Source organism: Neocloeon triangulifer, unplaced genomic scaffold, assembly GCF_031216515.1.
Source record: "Neocloeon triangulifer isolate White Clay Creek 2 clone unplaced genomic scaffold, ASM3121651v1 ptg000006l, whole genome shotgun sequence".
Classification (NCBI taxonomy): Eukaryota; Metazoa; Arthropoda; class Insecta; order Ephemeroptera; family Baetidae; genus Neocloeon; species Neocloeon triangulifer.
In genome coordinates this window covers 4,149,364-4,170,857 of record NW_026775549.1, presented here as the reverse complement: position 1 = coordinate 4,170,857, position 21,494 = coordinate 4,149,364, and the positions used below count along the sequence as shown (strand labels likewise).

Sequence of the window (21,494 nt, the reverse complement as noted above, 5' to 3'; positions counted from 1 at the left end):
AGCAAAATTATCTTCAGGGTCGGCTGCGTTGCTCATTCCGCGGAGTCGGCTCGGCTCTCACACGAGACGAGATCCACACTCGAAATCAGTTTCTCTCGCGAGTCACCATGGGCAAGGTGTACTCACGACTCAGGGATAGGGTCTTCAAGCCGAGGGCCCCTCCCAGCGACGTCACAGACGCCCCCGCTGCCCTGCCACGACCACCCTTAGCCTCTGGTGAGTTTCTGCAGCAATTACATTTTGCAATGAGAGTATTGTAATTATGTTCATTAAGAAAAAAAATGAGAAGCTGAGCACGCTTTAATTTTATCACGAAATCGTGCACGCAAAAATATAAATTTGCTTTTTGCGCCCTTTTTATTGTTTCGGTTATCTTAAAGAAAACATGATTATCCACTTGATACGTGTCATAAAACAAAATGAGTAGAAACTATCTCGATTTTTCTTCTGGCGCTCATGACGCTGCTCTTTTTTTCGTCAATTTCGTTTTTAATTTTATTTGCATTACGACGTTGTAAAAAGTAATAAATGTACAGAGACTACAGAGCGGTTCAAGGCCACATTTTCAGACGGATTTACTCACTGGAAGAGAGTAAATCGGTACTCGACTCGTTATGTGAATTTAAAAAGAAATCGCATTCGCTCACTTGACCTGGCGCGCGCTTCATCAACTTTTAACCTCTCCGGCTCCAGACGCCTCCGACTCTTTTTCAGTGATAATGATATGTCTCATCTCTCTGACGGATAAAAATAGAGGAAGGCAAGCAGAAGCCTTTTAAAAAGACAATGAAAAGTTTTAAAACTTACCAAAATTTGGTATTGATTTTAAACCTAAATAACTTGATTTCCAAGAAACAATTGGGTGGGGTTCTTGTGCATCGCGCATTTCCAATTAAGCTCTTTGCTTCTGACTCGAGCCTTGCTTACTAAAAATACCATGCTGTTTGAAGCATAAGAAGTGTTGCTCTGCAAATAGCTGAATGGAGTGCAGATGGCTATTTATGTTTTATTTTCAACACATAAACAGTAGTTAGTGCATATCACCGGAATATGAAATTTCCTGTTTTATCATTTAAAAAAATTTGAAGTTCCTCAAGTACATAATTATTATTCTTATTCGAGTTTATTGAGATTAATAATTATACCAATAAACCAATTAAACCAAAGTGCACCTCTACAATAAAATTGTTTAGGTAACGATACGACAGGAAGTTAAATAAGTAATTAAAATTTTTACTTAAGATAAGCATAACAGGTCTGTTGGTTTAAATGGGTAGGTCTAGAGCTGTGTCCATAAATACTTAGCGTTAATAGGTGTGAATTGTGTGTAAATGTTTTTATCTTCCTTATTTATACACATCTTTTCATGAATTAATACACACTTGAAAAAGTCGATATAAGAGATTTTAATTGTGGAGCCTGTATGCTATTACTAAAATTAAAAAAAAAATAGTTTTTGTGGAAAAAAGTAAAATATTGATATTATGCTTTATTTATTTAGATATTAGATTTGATTTACTTCTGAAAAAGCAAGACAAATAAGGCGCGCTTAAGCAGGAAATTGAAGTAAAGAATGGCATCACCGTTTTTATCTTTCTTGAGCGATATATCCAGCACTTCCCACATACCATTACTCAGAAATGCAAATACAAAAAACGTCCACGTGCAGTTTATATTTGCCTATGAGCGTCATTTATGTTCTCGCCCTTTTTATTAACCTCTTCGTGAACGATGATACGAGACCAGGTTAACTAGATAAGAACAATTGAAAGCTTTCGTGCTATTGATGTTGGGATTAAATGCTTGGAGGTTTTCTGAGATGACATCACTTATCGCACTCGAGAATCTATAACACCCGCTTTAACAGGCCAACTGAATGAAACAAAGGTGCACACTCAGCGTGTTCTTGGTAGTTAGCCTTTTAATTGCTCAATAGTGTCTCATTCATTCTTTCATAAACTATTATTAATTATTATTGTCCTTATAAATTATGAAATTAAAAGAGTAGAAAGTAATAAAATGTATTTGAATTTGAATGATTGTCATTTGATTATTTAAATGGTTAATTTTTTATTTTTCGTTATTTCTTTTTGTTGCTAAAGAATTTGTCAAAAATGGAATGCTACGGAGGTGGTTTAGAGTTGAATAACAAAGCAGCCGATGCTCCGGTGACCCAGTGTTTGGTACGACGTAGAGCGGGCATTAATGAGATGTGCAGAGGTGGTCATCCAAGGCGAGACCCGCGGGACAAGGTCAAAACGTCGCGCGCGCGAGAAGGCGGTGAAAAGCGAGTGCTAATTTCACATGGCGATCACCAAACAACAACAACCCGCACTATTCTGGAACGATTTATCAGCGGCACTTTTGTGTTTTATATCATATTGTGCTTGTAAAAGGGCAAAATTTCACGTACGTGACTATTTTTTGTTCTATTGATGCCGCTTGGTTTCTCTGTACGCGACGTGATTGTAAATCTCCGCAGAAGTCATCGGGAATTTTATTTATTTTTCCTGCCCGAGCCCTTGATCGTTAAAAAATTGAGCAATCGTTTCCAGATGACTAATTTATTATTAATCATTCTAATACTTAAACAAATATTATAGCAAAAATTAATAGATTATGTAAAAATTTATTTTAAGCTCATTCCTTGCTCAAAAGTTAGTTCTGATGCATTTGACCACGTTGAGTCGTATTGAGTTCAGCCATAAAAGTTTATAACATGTAGCGTGTACGGCAGGTGCACAGAGACAAGCATTAATTATTCCGTCTGCACGATACGAGAAAGGCAAGAAGTCTGCTGCTGCATTCCAAACAGAGATACATTTTCCTTTCGTAGAAGAGAGACGGCTCTGTATAGATTTAAATTTAGGTATTACCGGTATTGCTAAATTTTTAAAGAGCTGTTTCGTAAACAGAGTCAAATTCTGTAAAATAAAAAGAAAAAAATCTTTTATAGGAGCCCTCGCAATTGCTCAGGGCGCTTGCACGAATTTCAAATCGCGTGATAACACTTTGAGTGTAAAAAAGTGGCCCATCAATAAACCGAGTAAATAATTAGATAAATCTACGCGATTCACGCTGAATTTCAAGTTATACTTACAAAGTTCCCCTACCCGCCAGCTCTCCTTTTTCTGTGATGAAAGAACAAGCCGCCCAAAGAGGCGAATACAATTTTCTCATTCGCAACTCGTCTTTCCAACTAATATGTTCTGGTCTGGTTCTTGGCGTCCCCGGGGCCCTCCCGGGACCCCGGTGCGTTCGCCCACTCGATTCCACCGTAACTGGCGGTCAGAGGTCACGGAGAAGCCTTCCCTGCAGGTGCTGAGTGCCAACCTGTTGCTCGCCGAAAATGGGGGTCCGCACCACACGGCCGAGTTCGACCTCATGGAGAGGGTGCAGGGGGCCAAACTTGTGGTCAGGAGAGGTCAACCCTTCGTGCTGCAGCTCGCCCTCAACAGGGGTTTGCAGCCTGAGCAGGACGCGGTTTCCTTCATTTTCACCCTTCAAGGTGAGAAAATGTATTTTTTTTTATACTTTTAATTATTGCACGTTTATGATGACATCATTTTTATTAATTGTGCTGCAGGAAAAAGTATTATTAATTATTTTAATTGCTCGATTAAGTCAGCAATAATCTCTCAAAAGGAATAGACGCGGTGATGTTTTGTATGGCCTTTTCTGCAAACTGTCGCGTGGGAAGCGATAGAAAAGATCAGGTTTTGCTTTGCAAGGCTGTCACAAAAGTAGAGAAAAACCTTGAAAGGCCCTCTTTTGGCTTTTAAAATTAATTTTCAAACAGATTTTTGGTTAGAGGGTGTGGCCAATTGTGTGAGATTGAACACTTTCATCGCACTATTAAAAAAATCACATTCCAAGTATAAATAATTTAAGTAATAATTTTGGAAGTGAAGAGATTGGGCTTTTCCTTGTCGTATAAATTATTTTTATTCAAAACCAAAAACGGCTCTACCAGTTTCGATCACGGAATGCGACCCAATTTCATGAGCAAGAACAATAAATATTAAACATCTCTTCACTTCCATGATCATCTCCTTGACTGCCAATTTCTTCAACCAAAGTAGTAATTTTATTTCCAAAGCGTGTGAAGTAATATTAAAAGCTTTTATCAAATCTCAAAATGCAATAAGTACTATTTTCCTATAAGATGAATGTATGAAAGAAAATGACATCAGTTGATTGCAGAATTTAACATAAATTACTAGCTACGTTCAAATAAACAATGTGTGGTTTGAAGGCTGCGATTATAAATAACTCTGACTTCAATTGACACGACGATAGTTCACGTTGTAACCATTAACGCAGATTTATCTTTGTGTAACCAAGTAAACCTTCAATTTGTTTAAATTTGCAATGCAAATTGCAGCTAATGAAAGTAGGCATGAACCTCACGACTCACAAAATCGTATTTTGGCATCTCTAACAGAACGTGTGTCCCTGTTAACTTTTAACCTGTACAGTTTGTGTGCGCTCAAAATTTACTAAAAATTCAAAGAAAAAAAATATTCAGTGGAGTCAAGCAATTTTCCCAATTATCAGGCTTGAAAAAGCGCAAAGTGCGCGTGAGGGACTACTCGTCTGAGAATAATGAGAGCGGTTGCTACCGCTTCTGTGGTGAACCAAAATACGTTTGTGAGTCGCTGTTTGCAAGCTTTATTTCGGTTCAAAATGTAATAACATTGTCGATTAGGGGTTGAGAAGCCGACCCATGGTCACAACACTTTGATTGCTATTCCTTTGCTGGCGCACGGCTCACAGCCACAGTCTGCAAGCGTCTGGGCGGCGGCTATCGAGAAAAACATGCCAGATGCCAAAGCTGTGCGAGTTGTAGTAAGTAGTTTAGTAATACTTTGATAAAGTGTTTTTAATAAAAATTATAGTTAAAAATTTTATTTTCATAATGTTCACTTAAAAATAATTTTGTTTATAAATAGGCCATTGATTCATAAGGAATAGAAGAGCAAAATACATTATATTTACAATGAACAACTCAAACCTTGCAAGGAAATCAAATTTCAATTCAATTGTATATCAATTGATTTATTTTATTTATTACACTATTTTTATTTTTTCTTCAATATCTTAGATAACGCCAGCAGCCGATGCTATAATAGGTCAGTGGAAAGTGGAGGTTGACACTAAAAAACAACTGGAAGGCAGTGCAGTCAGCTACACTTTTCCCGATCCAATTTACATTCTTTTCAATCCTTGGTGCAAAGGTTAGTTAAAATATAATTTGATTATTATTTTTTCTAATTTTAATTAAATAAAAGATGATTCGGTGTATATGGAGGGAGAGCACGAGCGCAACGAGTATGTCCTCAACGACACGGGCATCATTTGGCGCGGCAGCTACAACCGGCTGCGGCCAACGGTTTGGCACTACGCGCAGTTCGAGGCCGACGTCCTCGAATGCGCCGTGCACTTGGTGTCCGTCGTGGGAAAAATGGGTCCAGCGTCGCGCGGAGATCCTGTGCGCACCGCGCGAGCCATTTCGGCCGCCGTCAATTCTCCGGACGACAACGGCGCCGTCATGGGCAACTGGTCTGATGATTACGGCGGTGGCACGGCACCCACCAAGTGGCTCGGGTCCAGCCAAATTCTCCAAAAGTATTGGAAGGACAAGAAGCCTGTCAAGTACGGACAGTGCTGGGTATTTGCCGGTGTCGTCACAACAAGTGAGTTCATTTAAAATGAAAATTATTAAGATTAATTAATTTTTCTTGTCCACAAAATTTAATTATATGTTGCAAACTATTTGCATTTTTATAGTCGCTCGGGCTCTTGGCATTCCTTCACGGCCTGTTACCAATTACTCGTCAGCCCACGACACCCAAAGCTCTTTGACGGTGGACTATTTTGTCAATGAAAAGGCAGAAATCATGGAGGAGCTCAATAGTGACTCTATTTGGTAAATTACATTTTTTTTGTTTTTGCAATGTTTAATATTATTGCTGTTTTATTATTTATTGAATTTATTTTCTTTATTAAAATTCATAAATGATAAAAATAAAATTAAAGGAACTTCCATGTGTGGAATGAGGTTTGGATGCAGCGTCCAGATTTGAGCGCTGAATACGACGGCTGGCAGGTTGTGGACGCCACGCCGCAGGAGCAGAGTGAGGACATGTATCGTTGCGGTCCTGCCTCCGTGGCCGCCGTCAAAAAGGGCGAAGTGCGCAAACCGTTCGACGGCTCTTTTGTTTACGCAGAGGTGAACGCGGACAAAGTTTTCTGGCGCTACAACGGCCCAACGCAACCACTCAAGTTGTTGCGGAAAGATATGAAAGGGTTTGTTTAAATTACACTCAAATGAAAAATTAATTAAAATTTGTTTCCATATAAAGAATCGGAAGGTTCATCAGCACAAAGGCCATTGGAAGCACTTTCAGAGATGACATTACGGAGTTCTACAAATACCCCGAAGGTAGAAGTCTTTTTAAAAACAAGCCTTAATTTTAATTTTATACATTTTTAAATAAATAGAGAGCAAAGAGGAAAGAGCGGCAATGCTGACAGCTTTGCGGCAAAGTGCATCCATGTTCAGCAGATATTACCTCAACGAGGACTTCAATGACATGCACTTTGATTTTGAACTGCGAGATGACATAAAAATTGGCGAACCGTTCAGGTTTTTTTTTTTTTTCAAATTGCTGCCTGAAAACTTTTTCACCGCTCCTGCTATTATAGCGTGGTTCTTGTGATGAAAAATCGCAGCCGCAACACAGATCACACGGTCACAGTGACCTTAAGGGTTGACACTGTGAACTACACAGGGCGCATCAAGGAGGGCGTGAAAAAAGAAACTACAGATAGGCTCGTCAAAGCTGGAGCTGGTAATTTTCATTATTTTACTTAATGATTTTTTTTCTATATAAATAATTTTTGACCAAAATTTAAACAGAGTTTAATTCGAATTTTTAATTTTAGTGGAGGAAATAAGAATGGACGTTTCTTATGATGAGTATTCGGTGCACCTTGTGGACCAGGCCAGTTTCAACATTGCCTGCATGGCGGCTGTCAAAGACACGCAATATGAATACTTTGCTCAAGACGACTTCCGAGTGCGGAAACCCGATATCAAATTCAAAGTATAAGAGACAAAGATATTATTAGCAATGTATTTTTGACGTTATGTTTTTCATTAGTTGGGTGGTGATGTCGTCGAAGGTAAAGAATGCACGGCCACTGTTTCGCTGACCAATCCACTGCCAGTGCCTTTGAAGAATGGAACGTTTTCAGTGGAGGGTCCTGGTATTGTGAAAACTTTAAAGCTGAGGCTGCCAGGGTGAGTTTTCAACTATCTTTGCGTATATAAATTGTTAAAATTGTACTCTAAAACAATTAATTTAAATAGAAATCTGGCGCCACAAGCAACAGGAAGCGTGGATTTCAAGTTTTCGCCGCACTTCGCAGGAAAGAAAACGCTTTCGGCCAAGTTTTCTTCCGCCGAGTTGGACGACGTTGACGGTTTCCTGGAGTTTATGGTTAAAGAAGTCGCCACTCCAGCTACCAATGGAGACGCCCCACTTGCAACTTCAGAAATTTGAATTAAAGTGTGCAAGGATAAAAATATTATGTACTTTTTACAAACTGAAAGAGCATTTATGTTGCTTAATTTAAATATCTTGATATTTTATGTATCTATAATCTCGTAAATTGTAAGAAAAATTAAAAGTTTTTATGAATTACAAAAGAAAAAATTGTTTAAGTGCTTTCAAATGACCTTCATTAAAAAAATTTGTCAAAGAGAGATGAAAACGTTAACAAAATGGTCAGATATTAAATATATAACAAGGGGTCAACTTGGTCACTCAGTGTAGATAGAATTTAAAATATAATAAATAAAAAGCATGACTTTCATTTCTAGTTAATTTGTATAATTTCACATAATAACAATAAAATTCAACGTTTCAACAAAATACCACTTGTCCTAGTGGTTTCCTATTTAAATAACGTGTGCATTTTCCAACAATAAAGTGAATAAATGACAAGCAATGCGGATTTTCTCAAAGCGAACTTGATAGGAATTCAATATGTGACAACCACACGTGACAATAATCTCGCCTTTGATTTTCTGGCAAAATTTAGTGATGCTACATGCAAATTTGATTTATGTTAATATCGGTGAATGAATCTTTGGTGTTCTCACTATTTGGGCAAAATCAAGCTTTGGCAGCCAGAAGAGCGTCGATGCTGGCCTCGACGTCTTTGAAAATCTCATCTGGAGCACGCTCGGCATTAATCTATTTTTTGTTTCAAATCCATCAATAAAAATATTAACAAAAAGTATGTGACTTACGTCTTTGCATTTTGAGGCGTAATTCTGAATGACAGGTCGCGAGTGTTGGTGGAAGGTGTTGAGCCTCTTCTTGATGGTCTCCTCGTTATCGTCAACTCGTCCAGAGCTTTGACCTCTCTTCAAAAGGCGCTCTGTTAAAGTGGCGTCCGTGCAGTTGAAAAAGAGCACCAGGCTGCAGGGGGCCACCTCTCTTTCAAACTGCTCGCCCTGAGCTGCCTCCCTGGGGTATCCGTCCAGGAGGTAGCCTTTCGATTCTGACAGTTTGGAAACCATTGCTTCCTTCAACAGGTCCAGTACCACTTCCTAAAGTAAAATTTAAAATAATAGTTTGAAATTTAAGTAGGATCATTACCAGAGGCACAAGTTCTCCGAGCTCCATGGTGGCGTTGAGTTGTTGGCCCCTGGACGACCCTGAGGCGACCTCTGCCCTAAGCAGATCGCCCGATGACAAGTGTGTGAATCCATACTTGGCCACAATGCGTTCACACTGAGTGCCCTTTCCAGAGCCGGGACCGCCTGGAGAAAATAATTTACTCAAAAATTCTTTACATGAAGAAAAGTTAGTAATTTCTCACCGAGAACCCAAATTATGGGAACTCCAGACTCCTTGAGTGGTGTCGTGTCGATTTGCTTTCTTTCAATTTGGACGGCCTAGAAATATTAGACAAAATTTAATGAAAACCAATTAAAATTCATTTTTTTTTTTTGCAAATTGCTTGCATTTTCAAAAGCAGCTCATTATTTTTCAAAATACATAATATGATAAGCGAAACTTCCACATTTTCGGAAAATTTTGCTTTTTCTACTATGTGCTTTTTAACAAATCGAAATACACTAGATATTTTTTTAAACACTGACAATATTTATAAAATTTAAATTAACATTTTGTATGAAAATGTGACTGCTGATTTTCAAAACCTGTTTCAGTCACTCGTGTGAGAGAAATGTGTGCAAACAAGCATGCGTTACATGTATATGGAGAGTGCCACGCGAAGCTCCAAAAGTGAGCCTCAACGGGTTCTTTGCTATTTAAGCACCCCCAACGCGAGCCGTCTCTCTTGAGCTCGGAAAGGTCATGCATGCAAGGGTGAAGAGACGATCTCAGCCCACAAATTATATCCTATCAGAGCGTGCAGAACTCACCATGGTCGCGAATTCCCTGCGAAAGCGACTCTCAACCGACTATTAAAAAGAGGCAGCCGGCTATTTTTGACGACACGCTCACTCGCGCTCTGTCGGAGAAAAAGAAGAAACGCGATTTCAGCCAATGAAGAAGACACAAAAGCTAGTTAGGCAACGCGCACCACTCGCGGCATCACGGAATTTTCACTGGTCTTTTTTCAGTTGGCCCAGAAAAAAATTAATATTAATAAATTGCGGCACATCTGTTGATTCAGTTGCAAAAAAAATTAAGGCTAAACCGTTTTAATTCAATTTTTAAATCACGGTTATGCCGACTATAGAAAAAATCTGAATGCTCTAAACTGTATGAGAGGAAATTTTTTTCAATTGTTGAAATAAATTCTAGAATTCGCCAAAAAAAAAAAATCCATAAAATTTCCAAAATCTCAAATGTATTTTTCATTTATGTCAATTTATGTAAAGCCAAAATAAAATATTTTTAGAGGACATATTTTAGGAAATAAAAATGAAAAGAGAATATTGAGTCTGTGAAAATTCCGTTGCATTGAGCCAAGTGAGTAACAGTGGGTGAATTAAAATGATAAATGCGTGCGGGTTGTCGCAATAAGCTGGTGGACCCTTTTACGGAGCGCAGCATGCAATAATAATTATTGTTATGAAAGCTATACCCCGTGGGGAGATGGAACGAGCCCCCTCCGACTGAAATTACGACTCAGTTGATACCAAAAGATTTATTTGTAATTTCTGTGATCTCCATTGGGCTATATGCGGATATTTTATTCAACAATAATTAAATTGTTATTATTGCCAGCCTGCGCCTTTTTATATTATTCAGAAGGTTTTAATTTTTCTTTTGGCCTTTTATTTTACTTTTTACTAGAGTAGAATTTTTGTTGGGCAGAAAAAGATTTCAATTAACTTAGGGTCAAAATTGGTATCATTTTCATTAAAGGAACCGAAAGGAACTAATTTTAAATTAAATTTTGGTATACCTTTTGCAACTAAATTTGTATATTTTTTGCTTTCAGTATTACAAATTATTGAAATAAAGTAAAAGTAAGTAAAATAAGTGAAATAAATTATTCTACTTATTTTTAACAGAATTTGGGACTTTCGAAGACTTGCAATTAAAGTAATGAATTAATTTTTAACCATGCAATTGGAACATGAATAATAAGGATAAAGTTAATATTAAAATAATAATGTGAGTTATTTAAAATTTAATTTGTCTTAATTTAAAATGCAGAAAATAATCGCGTTTACAATTTTCTGAGCTAACGTACTGCGCGTTATTACTCATTTCTAAAAGATAATTATTAGAAGTCTTTGAACCGATTGATCCCGTCAACGCAGCAATTAACTCTGAATTAGCTATTCATCTTTTTGCTCACTCAGACTGCGCGGCGCTTTGGTATGAGAAGAAATAATTATTGCATCCCGCAAGAGCTTTGACCTGGTATATTGTGTGTGCGGCGAGCGGTCGACCTTGGCCTAGTGCGGCAGGCACCGACTTGGGAACCATCCATCTATTCCACACCGAGCGGATTTTTTGGGCTTGGGCTAGGTCCAAATGTTCGCGTAGGCCGCACGCCATCCGAAAAATTCGCTTTTGCAATCATTGAGCGGTGCCTCTATTTCTCGACAAGGTCAAACACCTCCGATTTTAAAATACTTTTTCCTTTTGAAAATTTACCCGAACCGAGCAAAAACAATAATTATTGGTTCTTAATCGAGCTATACCTGCGCTCCGCAGACAAGGAGGACAAGGATCAGCGGGTCACGCCATCCTTTGGCGATCGACGCGGCCATGCAGCTCCAAGGGCACCATGCAGGACGCTAATTTTCAGAAGCATGCAACACGAAAATTGAGAAAATAAATCAAATAAACAAAAGTTCGGCGTCAAAGCGATTTTACACTGCAATTGTGTATTTAAAGCTTATTAAATATTTGACCTCACGACAGCGCAAGGCTAATATTTATTGAGTGATATGAGAAATAAAAACAATAACACGAATGCAGTGCCACACAACATGATTACAAGGAATCTGCACAAGTGACAAAATTTATACAGCAAAATAAGATATATTTTATGCTAATTCTGGAGCTAATTTCGAGTGTAATAAATACAAAAGTAGATAATATTGCGCAAATTTTAATACTGGAAATTAAATAAGATAGAATATGAAAGCATTTTTTTTTTTCAAATTTTTATAATTACAATATTTTTTTTAGCATTCATCCTCTTTTAAGAGATATTCAGTCAAAGAATCGAAATTTATTTAGAGCAACATTGCAACATGTTTTATTAATTATTTAGAGCAAACAAATTAGCCGTTTGCACACAAATTCACGTTCCTCCAGCGCGATTTCAAACTAATAAAATTATTTCTAACAAAACGCGAACGTCTAATGAAAGCTTGAAAACAAATAATTTAGCTCGGAAGTGAAGTAAATTAAATGAATTAAAAACTCACATGTGCCTCGGTCTTTGTTGTTGAGATGGTGAGTAGAGCCAGATGACTGCGTGGGGCTGAAAAGATCAATAGCGCGGCGCTGCCCAGCAGATGCAGAGACATGCGCCCCTTCTACCATTGCACGCCGCGCCAAACCCGAGCACTACATTCAATAAAAGCAAAAGGACAATCGCAGAGCCAAAGGGAAACTCGCGCGATAATTTGCAGAAACGTTCGTAGCGGCGCAGGAAAGTAAAAGTTGCGACGTGAACACTATGCAGGTTCAAGGTGAGCTAATTCGCTCATAATTATAACCATTTATGCGATTTTCTAATGGCAACAACGGTGCACGTGCTTTCGTTTATTTGCTTCATTGGCGATGGAATCAAAGCAGGAAGCGGTCTTGCTCTGTGGTCAATTATTTTTCTTACAAGAATATCTGGTTGGAAAATAAATAAACGATGCATTTCCAAATAATGTTAAATTGATTATAATGTTCTATCTCACTTCCTAGAAAAATAAAATTAATAAAAAAAGAAAAACATTTCTTTATAGAAATAGTTAAAATTACTTTGTTTTTTTTTCGGTTTTTTTAATTGAGACTGCCCAAAATTATACAATATATAATAATGCAGACAAACTTCAGGCGTAATTAATTTTTTTTATCAACATAAATTTGTAGATTTTTACTTTTTTTTTTGTTCTACTTTATTTGCTAAATATTATTTTATTTTAATAAAATCCCATACTTGAGAAAGTTAAAATATTCAATATTAAATTCAATGTCGGGATCTGAATTTTTACTCTGTTCGGTTAAACCTTACAATTATGAGCCTCGAGCTTTGTCCTCAGCGTTTCCCAGTTACATTTAGATAGTAAACCTCGGTAAACTTGCGTGTGTATGATTTTTTTTATCTACTTAATGGTGCCGCAGGCTTTTGATAAGAACACGAGGAAACATTTTTGAGCGAGGTCTGTTCGCTGGCAAACGTTGCTTCGCTTCGTGCCATGATGTAAATAAAAAGAAGGTTCGTTGGAAACTTCCTTTGTTGAGAAGCACAGAAAAAATGAAAAAGTGCCGCCCAACAGAGAGCTTGAACAGGCAAATATGTGCACAAGTATTTGCCACTGGCTTTGTGCTTGGAATGGTCTACTGCACCTACTCAACCTATTATGTGAGTTTAATTGTCAAAAATCTTCTTCATTTTTTTACTGAACTGCTTAAAAAGCTCAGCCAATATGAGAGCTTTGGCGAAATTTTCAAAAGCAAGTGGTTCAAGAGTTACGATCAAACTTTGATACAGCGTTTGCTGAAAACAAAAATGCCAGGAAAGGATGTGATAATAGAGAAATTTTTTGAGGGTGAGAAATTCAACCAATCTTATTTGACTTTGAAATTTAAACCCTCACAAATAAATAGAGCACGCCTCAATGATGACCAAAGTAGTGGCAGATCAAATGAGAATTCTGTGCTGGGTCTGCACGTCCAACAACACTCACAAATCGAAAGCAATGCACGTGAAAGCGACGTGGAGCAGACGTTGCGACAAAGTCATCTTCGTAAGCGAAACAGAAGGTTGGGTTTGAAAGTTTGAACGGACAAATTTAAATGTTGCAATTTCGCAGATGACGAATTGCCGACTTTAAAAATTGAGGCGCCGAACGGTAGGGAAGGATTGTGGGTGAAAACGGTCAACGCTTTTAAATATGTCCATGAAAATTTCATAAATGACTACGACTGGTTTTTCAAAGCTGATGACGACGCGTGAGTAAAAAAAGTGCAGGGAAACTGGTCGAAAGTTGAAATTAGATATGTTGTTATAGAAAATATGCGGAAGATGCTTCTTCCCTACAATCCTGATGAACCTGCATATTTTGGGTACCACTTCAAGCAACTTGTCTTGAATGGGTACATGGCAGGCGGAGGAGGTGAAAGAAATTAATTAAAAAATAAATTAAAATAATATAATTCCAATAAAAGGTTATGTGTTGAGCCGACATACTCTGAAAAGACTCGTGACTGAAGCGTTTGTTGGCAACAGAACTAATTGTCCTTTGACGCCACCAGGCATGCCAATTGAGGACTTCTTCATTGGTATAGTTTTTTTTTTAAATTTTGAAATAATTCAATATTAAAAATTCCCATCCAGGCACTTGCTTGCAAGATATTGGAATCAACCCATCGGACTCTAGAGACTTTAAAGGACATTTTAGATTTTTCCCAACCAACATTGATAGATATGTGTCAACTGACCTTTCAGACCAAGATTGGTTTTATAGACTTCTCTACTGGCCATATAAAGAGGTGCTGCTTTTTTTTTCCAAAACTTAAATAACCGCGTTTACTCATAAATTTATAAACTTAGAAATCGGATTGCTGCAGCAAAGCCCCGATTAGTTTTCATTACATGACGCCAGACAGATTTTATATGATGGAGTACTTGGTGTACAATCTGAACATCTTCAGCGTTACGGACCTTGAGAGGGTTTGAAACTTGCGGCAATTTTCAGAATTATGCTGTCAAAGACCAACACATTTGCTTAAATCTTTTAATAGAAGGTACTATAAACTATTTTGAAATTGATTAAAACTCTGTTAGTATAACGGCGAACATTTTGAATCAGTTTCAAAGATGCGTTCATCGTAATTTTTAATTATTTGAATATATTCAAATCACTTTATATTATTTTATATCTTTGATCAGTTGATATTTATTGAAATAATGTAGCTTAAAAATATTTAATAAAAAAATTTCAATCATTTTTTAATAATTATAAATTCCTCTTTGAGTCTTATGCCCTTACTAGTCCTAATATCGACTCAACATTTATGATGTAAAAATAAAAGATAAAAATAAAATCAACGAGCTGAAGTTTATTTATTTAGTGAGTTTTGTCGTAAGTGTCTTTTCCCTTGTAGTTGCCGACATATCCGGAGTTCTCGTGGATGTCGTCGCGGCCCTCGCGGCCCCGACCGCGGCCCTCGGCGTCGAAACGCTCCCTGTGGGCGCCCGTGTACTGCGAGGCGTCCGTGAGGCGGTCGACGCCGCCGCTCTTCACGGCCTTGGTGGCCCCCTGCGTGCCGGGGGCGCCGCAGTCCACCAGCTTCTCCTTGATCTCCTCCACGGCCATCTTGCTGCTGAGCTCGTCCAGGTACTTGAGGAACGTGTCGAAGTTCATGGTTTTGCCCTTGAATTTGTTGAAGGCGATGCCGGTGTCCGTGGTGGTGATCTTTTTGGCGATCACGCCCGCCTGCTTGAACCACTTGTCGGCGTTCTTCAGCGTGATCGTCGAGCCGTCGTTCTTCGACTCGCCGAATTTGGCGAAAAGGGCGAATTGTTCTTTCAGCTGCGCGTCGACCATCTAATTTTTGTGGAATTTAAAGGAAAGAACGTTTCAGTTTTGAATTTTATACCTTTTAAAAGTCCAAGAACTTTTCGATCAGCAAGTAAAATGAAGAGTTTCAAGAACGGACGTTTGAATTCGAATGTAGACTGGGCAACAATGTGCTTGATACTCTTGTTGTTTGGTTGAGTCATTTCAAATTTTGAATAGTTCCATTGTTGCGCAGAGCTTTTGAAAGATAATGTAATTTTGTTTGTTGGGCTTGATAAATAATTTAGGATATTTCATAACAAACTTTACACTGGTTTTTCTGATTTGTCGTTGAATATTTCTTAGAATATTGCAACATATATTTGGGTAGTCGCATCAATCAAATTAGCAAAGCGCTATTTGAACTTTTTTGTTCATCCTCGTTGCAAATTTCGTCTCTTTCATTTCAAAACTTCGTGTATTCCGATTTTGTCGATGACTGTAATTTGGGCTCCTTGTTTTCGGCGGTTTTCGGCTTTCTTCTGCAACATCCCATGAGGGCTTGGTTTTGGTAAAATGATTATTTTCTCAAGCTTTCATATTTGCTAATTTTGCACTTATTTTCCACGAAGCAAAAAAAAAATCAATTCAATCTAAAAATATTAATAATTAAAAAAATAATAACGAAATATACCCAGAAAAAAAATATTATTTAATTTTTGAACATATTAACAATAAAAGAAAAGTCACCAACTTGTTTGTGAATAATTTTAAACTTTTCTTTGGCTCCATAGTTTTCAAAATTTTTACTCTACATTGATGTTTTGCAAAGTGAATAAATAAATAAAATTACAATTTTTAAAGACAAATATTCTTTTTCCCAGATAATAAATTAAAAGTCGATAATACTAATTAGTAATCTGTCAATTTCAAACTAAAAACAATTTATTTTATGATATGTTGATACAAATATTTTGTAAAATTTCTTAACTGACTTTGACACCTATTAATGTTAGCACAATAGTTATATATGGCATCAACGCTGAGACGACTATTTTTAGAGGAGCACAGCAGGTATTTAAGGGTTACTTGATCTTCTATAGGAACATCAACTCTCTAAAAAGTCAGCAGAAAAAGCACAAAAATCCGCTGAATATTTAAAATCCATCTCCGTTACAAAGCCTGCCTTGTAATGTATTTTTACCATTTGTGAATATAATTTAACATGGGTGCTAATTTTAAATTTGACGAAATTCTCATCAATACTTCTATGGTACCGAATTAAAAAATAAAATAAAAATCCAATATTATAACACGTCAGGGTTTTGTGCAATTTTTTTTGTCCTGTCTAATTTTAAGCAGCGCCAAATTCTTCAACTTCGGCGAACATTTTCCTGATCGAGTCTCTGGAAGGCCTCCTTGCGCCTAAAAGACCGCCGTTGCTGAATGTGTCCGAAACCGTCCCATTCCGAACGGCCCCGTTCAACTGCACCGGTCCCGCAACGTCATTTCGCGAATTCAAATCTTGAAAAAGAGCCTGAAATTAGAGACAAAGTCGGCCTTAAGTCACAAGACTTTTAAAATTCGCGTACCTGATGGAATTCCGCTCCGGTCGTGGCAGCCATAAATTCGGCGCCGGCACCCACAGCAACGTTTGGCGCGCCGTTCATTGTGGCTGCCGATTCTGCTTTGCTCATCAAACCAGCCAAAACGGCGCAGAAGTCCTCAAGAACAGCCGCACTGTCTGTGTCTCCATCAACCTGAAATTTAATTAATTGCGTTCAAATAAAATAACCAAACGGAAAGAAAGAAAATAACAATTGTGAGACGATTCTCTTGGTCGAGTTTCTTGAGCAGTGGCAGGGTGAGTTCTCTGAAGAGCTCCAGGCGTCTCCTGAACGCGGACACCGAGTCGTCCAAACGACCTCTGCCCAACTGCAGTTTCGAGCAGTCCAATAAAATTGCTGCCGGACGCTGGTTGTACTGAATCGGCATAAAATTACTATAAAAAAGGTGGTTTCATGCAATTTTTATTCACCCTTGCTTCAAAAGCTCTGAGCTGCTGCAGGTCTCTTGGGAAGCCGGCGATAAGTAGACCACGCGCTCCAGCCTGCACCGACATTTGTTCTCCCAGCAATGCTAGCACCACCGTCTAAATAAGGAAGCAATACATAATATCAGTTAATTACACAATTGAAATTGAAATTAATTAAAAAAAATAACTATAAGCAGATTTAATTTAAATTTGCTTAATTTTGTTTAAAAAAGGTTAAAATACAAATTTTGAATTATAACTGAACGCGGATTAATTGTTAATTAATTGTTATTTGTAGCAATACACTTATATATTGTTTTTTTTTTATAAAAAAAAGAAAGTAGTGTTGTAAATAAATATAATATTAATGTAATTTTTAATCACTAACATAAATATGCTCTAGATATTTGTTTATTTTTGTTTTTAAAATTAATAAATTTTTTAATTTTAATATTTTTTATGTCAATTTAAAAGTAACTGTAAATTTGTTTAGTTTTCATATGAAGGAACTTAATAATATTTATTTTGTTTTTCTTAAATAATATATAAATTTTCTGATACAACACAAAATATTCAACAATTTTATGCAAAAATTTTATTGTCTTTCTCTTTCATTACTGGATTGTATAGTTAAACAAAGTAGATTTGAAAATATTTAAAATTAGAATAACCTGCATTGCCATTTCTCCAGCAGCAATATTATCCCTGAGTTGCTGCTGGCCTGGATTGGCTGGCGCTGACGACCCTCCGGCAGCTGCCCTGAGTTGCCTTCCGAGACTGACCAAACCCCACCCTGGCGTCCTCCTGAGCGCCCGCTGGCAAAGGGCCGTTTTGTTGCTACCAGGACCTCCGATTATGAAGACGGTCGGGGGCATCGGGAAAGGTTGGACGGGTGCGCTCATCCGATCAGGGTACGGAACCATCTGCCCTGGGCCCAAAGAGGGCGTTTCGATGACAGCAGCCACTCTGGCCTCGGTGATTTGACCTGGCTGACTGTTTTTTGGTGTCAGCAGCTGCATGACGGTCTCCTTGAAATCGCGGTACACCTCCTCAGGGTTCCGTTCGCCGTCCACCTTAAATTAAATATTGATTTTATTTCAAAAAATTATTAATTTTTTTATTAATTAATGATAATAAATAACTTGCGAGTTTGCTTACAACCATAAGGTGGCCCCTTTGGTCGAGATAATCTGCAACGGGCATCACACTCCTATAAAAGTTCCGAAGTTCCATTGTTGCCAGGGAAAGAACCACGTGGCCCAGCTTGGCGCCGTATTCAACCTGACGGGCCAACACCTTTTGGCGCCAACTTAGTAAAACGGCACCATTTAAAACTTGAATCTGAAATAAAAAAATTATATGAGAAAAAAGAAAAAGGTCAAGTTCAAAGAATTGGGTCAAATGAATAACTGGCACTACTTGGTCATTATGTTTATTATTTATTGATAGGGTGGGAAAATGTCCAACACGCCGTGACGGTTTTTCATATATATTTTAAGTTTGACAGCCTCTGACATTACAGGATTTTTTTTCACACTGTTCAAAAGAGCCAAGTGGAAAATTTGTTTATTAAAACTATCGACGTGTTTGCATTTAAAGGAGATGTGTAAAGAGCCGATGAATGAGGATCATCATTGGCAAATTGCTCATATATGTGAGCGCAGTGCGTGTCGCCAGGAAACGGGACAAAACAAATCGATTTAACAATTCGCGCGCGGCCTATTGCTTTTCCCCTTTGGGGGTCATTCATGCGTCTCTCTCAAGACTTTAATATACATTATGCCCTATAAAGTAAATTGTAATTGGGAAATTTTGATCGTCGACGGGGGCAAAGTGAGGCCTTGAGCCTTTTCAAAAGAATCGTCTGTTTATTGATGCCCACAGAATGAGACCATTGTGATGTGTGCGCTATTGAACTCTTAAATACGAGAATCGACAAATTTTGGAAGGTCAAATTCGAGGAAGGCGCAATATTTGATCGATTTGCTCAAGAAGGAAATGTTTTCTTTGTGATCATTATAAATATAAATATCAAGATTTTATAAAAAATCATCAAAACTTTTTTTTAGATTTTTTTAGCGAGAAATTTTTAATTTTCTCACCTTGTCCGAATACTCAGCCATGTCCCGCATGCTTCGTGGAAATCCGGACACTAAATAAACTTTGGCACTTGCTGCCATTTTCATCTCCAGCATCAAAACCTCTGTCACAGCCGTGCTCGGCAGTTGGCTGAAGTCTGAAAGTTCTGAAAAAAATTATATTTTTCCATTTTTTAATAAATATCAATTTGCAATTTCAAATGAACTCCGTTAAGAGCTTTAAAAAAAATCAAAAAATTCATGAGTCGTTAAAAAAGTACCATTGCCTACTGCAAACTGTTGGAGCAAGTCAGTCATGTTGATGTGGACAAATCCTCTTTTCTCCGAGGCCAGGGCATCGCAGTGTGTTACTTTCCCGCTCCCAGGCCCACCTGCAAAACAAATTTTTTATTAATTGAGCAAGAAAAAATCAATAAATTTAAAAAAAAAAAATATTTAATTTATACATCAAAATTTATTTAAATGTGATAAATATGAGAGTTCTGTGGCAGTTTCTCTTTAGAAATTTTGAGTAATTTTTTTTGGAAATATAATAAAAATCTACTCTAACTAACCCAGGATAAAAATGACTGGAACATTGGGTGGCTCAAATTTGACAGCCGTGTTTGGTCCCTGTCTGATGGCACGTCTGCTGACAAATCGAGGCTCCTCCTCTTCCTCGTCTTCCTCCGCAAAGCCCTTTCGACGCTCTTCGAAAGAAGTTTCAGAGCCAGGCCGCGGCTCTAAAATAGTTTAGAATTAATAAGTTGGTTTTAATTTTTTCTAATTTTATTTTAATGAATAAATTTTTTTAATTAGGAAGCCAATAACATTTCTATAATCTATAAAAAGAATAAGGAATAAAGTAGGCCACTCTTCATAAAATATGAACGCATTCATGCCACAGACAAAAATTCGATACCGCGCCTTTGCATAAAAGGAATCGAACTTCTTAATAATTGATTGCACTTCAAGGTGAACAACCCGTTTCGTATTGGGTGGGCCCTAATTTGATGACGCTTCCCTGTCTTGCATTAGTAAACAAGACGCAAAGACTTAATATCAATCTTTTTGTGAAGGTTCTGGCTTTTGATAAATTGCACTTCCCACTGTCAATATTATTTGTCTTTGTGACAATTTTATCTACTTTCAATTAGGAAAACGCTCTTGCAACACATCTTGAAATTCAATTTTGTTTTAATATCGCCTAAATTTTCTCAATTTTAAATTACATTTTGTTATTATTTTGCATTAAATTTAATTAATATATAGAAGTTTTGCAAAACAAAAAGAACTAATGCATATTAGCGCATATTAGAAGCACACGATATACGGCAAAATAAAAAATAGTTTTCAAAAAATTTCTAAAAGTATCGGAATAAAGGCTTGGTTTTTCAATTATCAAAAAGGAGCAAAAAATTTGAGCAAAGCGTGAAAATGGCAAGCGCCTTCTCCTATTTTCAAATGCAACCCGCATTACGTGGACGCTCAACAAGTGGCCTACGGTGAGCTCGAAGGTGCTTTTTCACGTTGTTTCCTCCCTTCTATAGTACTTCTACTATCCCTACCCTTAAGCTTGACTTACCTGTGTCCAGGCAAATGCCCATTACAGCGGGTCATGCCTCCTCAGGTGGTGCGCTGACAAGAGAGTGCGCGTCTCTGTGATACGTGTGTGTGTGCGCCTTTTTCTGTCACCCTGCGCGGCGCATGTTTTTCGCCTCCCTTTCCCATCGAACGATTTGCATTGCAATATTAATATGCTAAATTCCGCGGTCGTTATTCGCTCCATAGCACTTTCCATTTGAATTTTGGCACCTTCCGACAAGTCGATTCTGATGAGCAACACTTATTTCAATGAATTATTGGCTTGAATATAATTGAAAGCACAGAATCGGCTATTATTTAATAAATAATAATTTATTGTTTAATAAAAATCAATATATGTTTTTGAGGCTTGAAATTATTCCTATTTAAAATTTTTGTCTTGGTTTAGATTATGAAAAGTGCAAATAATTAAAAATGATCTGCAATCCACGTGCTCAAAAGGAGGCAAATAAGAATATAGGACAGAGACCAAGGCCGTTTTTGCTAAACACGATTTTTTATTAATCGAAGGACGGCATCCTTGGTCGAAATAGCAATTCTTCTT

The 21,494-nt window shown here is 37.5% G+C and overlaps 5 protein-coding genes across 10 annotated transcripts; 2 read left to right on the top strand and 3 right to left on the bottom strand.

Annotated features, from left to right (window-relative positions):
- Nucleotides 1-52: 52 nt before the first annotated feature.
- LOC132194082 (annulin) lies at nt 53-7,730 on the top strand. 2 transcript variants are annotated; one of them, XM_059615146.1, is made up of 14 exons: nt 53-216; nt 3,293-3,508; nt 4,558-4,650; nt 4,709-4,848; nt 5,105-5,237; nt 5,292-5,696; nt 5,791-5,929; nt 6,040-6,309; nt 6,366-6,445; nt 6,505-6,649; nt 6,709-6,854; nt 6,949-7,109; nt 7,167-7,306; nt 7,376-7,730. In XM_059615146.1, exons 1-14 carry the CDS (start codon nt 108-110, stop codon nt 7,566-7,568), a joined length of 2,370 nt encoding a protein of 789 aa, XP_059471129.1. In that variant the 5' UTR covers nt 53-107; the 3' UTR covers nt 7,569-7,730. The 2 variants fall into 2 exon arrangements, with proteins under 2 accessions (XP_059471129.1, XP_059471130.1); XM_059615147.1 differs by lacking the exon at nt 4,558-4,650 and having other exon boundaries at nt 54-216; nt 7,376-7,729.
- A 146-nt stretch (nt 7,731-7,876) lies between these two features.
- LOC132194085 (adenylate kinase isoenzyme 1) lies at nt 7,877-12,055 on the bottom strand. 4 transcript variants are annotated; one of them, XM_059615150.1, is made up of 6 exons: nt 11,939-12,055; nt 11,204-11,299; nt 8,896-8,971; nt 8,673-8,836; nt 8,321-8,623; nt 7,877-8,264 (listed from the first exon to the last, which is right to left on the bottom strand). In XM_059615150.1, exons 1-6 carry the CDS (start codon nt 12,038-12,040, stop codon nt 8,184-8,186), a joined length of 822 nt encoding a protein of 273 aa, XP_059471133.1. In that variant the 5' UTR covers nt 12,041-12,055; the 3' UTR covers nt 7,877-8,183. The 4 variants fall into 4 exon arrangements, with proteins under 4 accessions (XP_059471133.1, XP_059471135.1, XP_059471136.1 ...); XM_059615152.1 differs by lacking the exon at nt 11,204-11,299 and adding an exon at nt 9,464-9,552 and having other exon boundaries at nt 11,939-12,008; XM_059615153.1 differs by lacking the exon at nt 11,939-12,055 and adding an exon at nt 9,464-9,552 and having other exon boundaries at nt 11,204-11,273.
- LOC132194084 (glycoprotein-N-acetylgalactosamine 3-beta-galactosyltransferase 1-like) lies at nt 11,977-15,392 on the top strand. Of its 2 annotated transcripts, XR_009441514.1 has the most exons (10): nt 11,977-12,205; nt 12,852-13,092; nt 13,147-13,279; nt 13,338-13,493; nt 13,544-13,682; nt 13,728-13,846; nt 13,899-14,012; nt 14,068-14,222; nt 14,284-14,477; nt 14,838-15,392. XR_009441514.1 is itself a non-coding variant. In XM_059615149.1 (9 exons), the coding sequence occupies exons 2-9, from the start codon at nt 12,985-12,987 to the stop codon at nt 14,407-14,409; spliced, it is 1,050 nt and encodes a 349-aa protein (XP_059471132.1). In that variant the 5' UTR covers nt 11,979-12,205; nt 12,852-12,984; the 3' UTR covers nt 14,410-14,710. The 2 variants fall into 2 exon arrangements, 1 of the variants encoding a protein (XP_059471132.1); XM_059615149.1 differs by lacking the exon at nt 14,838-15,392 and having other exon boundaries at nt 11,979-12,205; nt 14,284-14,710.
- Nucleotides 14,801-15,280, bottom strand: LOC132194425 (tubulin polymerization-promoting protein homolog). The gene has a single exon (XM_059615680.1). It carries the CDS (start codon nt 15,278-15,280, stop codon nt 14,801-14,803), a length of 480 nt encoding a protein of 159 aa, XP_059471663.1.
- Nucleotides 15,393-16,322: 930 nt separating the features above from the next.
- Nucleotides 16,323-20,999, bottom strand: LOC132194083 (adenylate kinase isoenzyme 5). Its single transcript, XM_059615148.1, has 10 exons — nt 20,931-20,999; nt 19,921-20,088; nt 19,627-19,737; nt 19,370-19,512; nt 18,426-18,608; nt 17,939-18,340; nt 17,271-17,384; nt 17,051-17,215; nt 16,825-16,992; nt 16,323-16,769 (listed from the first exon to the last, which is right to left on the bottom strand). The coding sequence occupies exons 1-10, from the start codon at nt 20,950-20,952 to the stop codon at nt 16,587-16,589; spliced, it is 1,659 nt and encodes a 552-aa protein (XP_059471131.1). The 5' UTR covers nt 20,953-20,999; the 3' UTR covers nt 16,323-16,586.
- Between the last annotated feature and the right edge of the window lie 495 nt (nt 21,000-21,494).

Bases quoted from the DNA above. Each gene is read 5' to 3' on its own strand.
- LOC132194084 (XM_059615149.1), top strand. From the start codon at position 12,985: ATGAAAAAGTGCCGCCCAACAGAGAGCTTGAACAGGCAAATATGTGCA. The intron at 13,280-13,337 runs GTGAGAAATTCA...ACAAATAAATAG, and splicing joins AATAGAGAAATTTTTTGAGG to AGCACGCCTCAATGATGACC. The intron at 13,683-13,727 runs GTGAGTAAAAAA...AGTTGAAATTAG, and splicing joins TTCAAAGCTGATGACGACGC to ATATGTTGTTATAGAAAATA.
- LOC132194085 (XM_059615150.1), bottom strand. From the start codon at position 12,040: ATGTCTCTGCATCTGCTGGGCAGCGCCGCGCTATTGATCTTTTCAGCC. The intron at 11,300-11,938 runs GTGAGTTTTTAA...TCTGAAAATTAG, and splicing joins CAACAAAGACCGAGGCACAT to CGTCCTGCATGGTGCCCTTG. The intron at 8,624-8,672 runs GTAATGATCCTA...ATTTTACTTTAG, and splicing joins TCGGAGAACTTGTGCCTCTG to GAAGTGGTACTGGACCTGTT.
- LOC132194425 (XM_059615680.1), bottom strand. From the start codon at position 15,280: ATGGTCGACGCGCAGCTGAAAGAACAATTCGCCCTTTTCGCCAAATTC.
- LOC132194083 (XM_059615148.1), bottom strand. From the start codon at position 20,952: ATGGGCATTTGCCTGGACACAG. The intron at 17,385-17,938 runs GTTATTCTAATT...TTCCTTATTTAG, and splicing joins CTGGAGAAATGGCAATGCAG to ACGGTGGTGCTAGCATTGCT. The intron at 16,993-17,050 runs GTTATTTTCTTT...ATTAAATTTCAG, and splicing joins AAGAGAATCGTCTCACAATT to GTTGATGGAGACACAGACAG.
- LOC132194082 (XM_059615146.1), top strand. From the start codon at position 108: ATGGGCAAGGTGTACTCACGACTCAGGGATAGGGTCTTCAAGCCGAGG. The intron at 5,930-6,039 runs GTAAATTACATT...ATAAAATTAAAG, and splicing joins CTCAATAGTGACTCTATTTG to GAACTTCCATGTGTGGAATG. The intron at 6,310-6,365 runs GTTTGTTTAAAT...TTCCATATAAAG, and splicing joins TTGCGGAAAGATATGAAAGG to AATCGGAAGGTTCATCAGCA.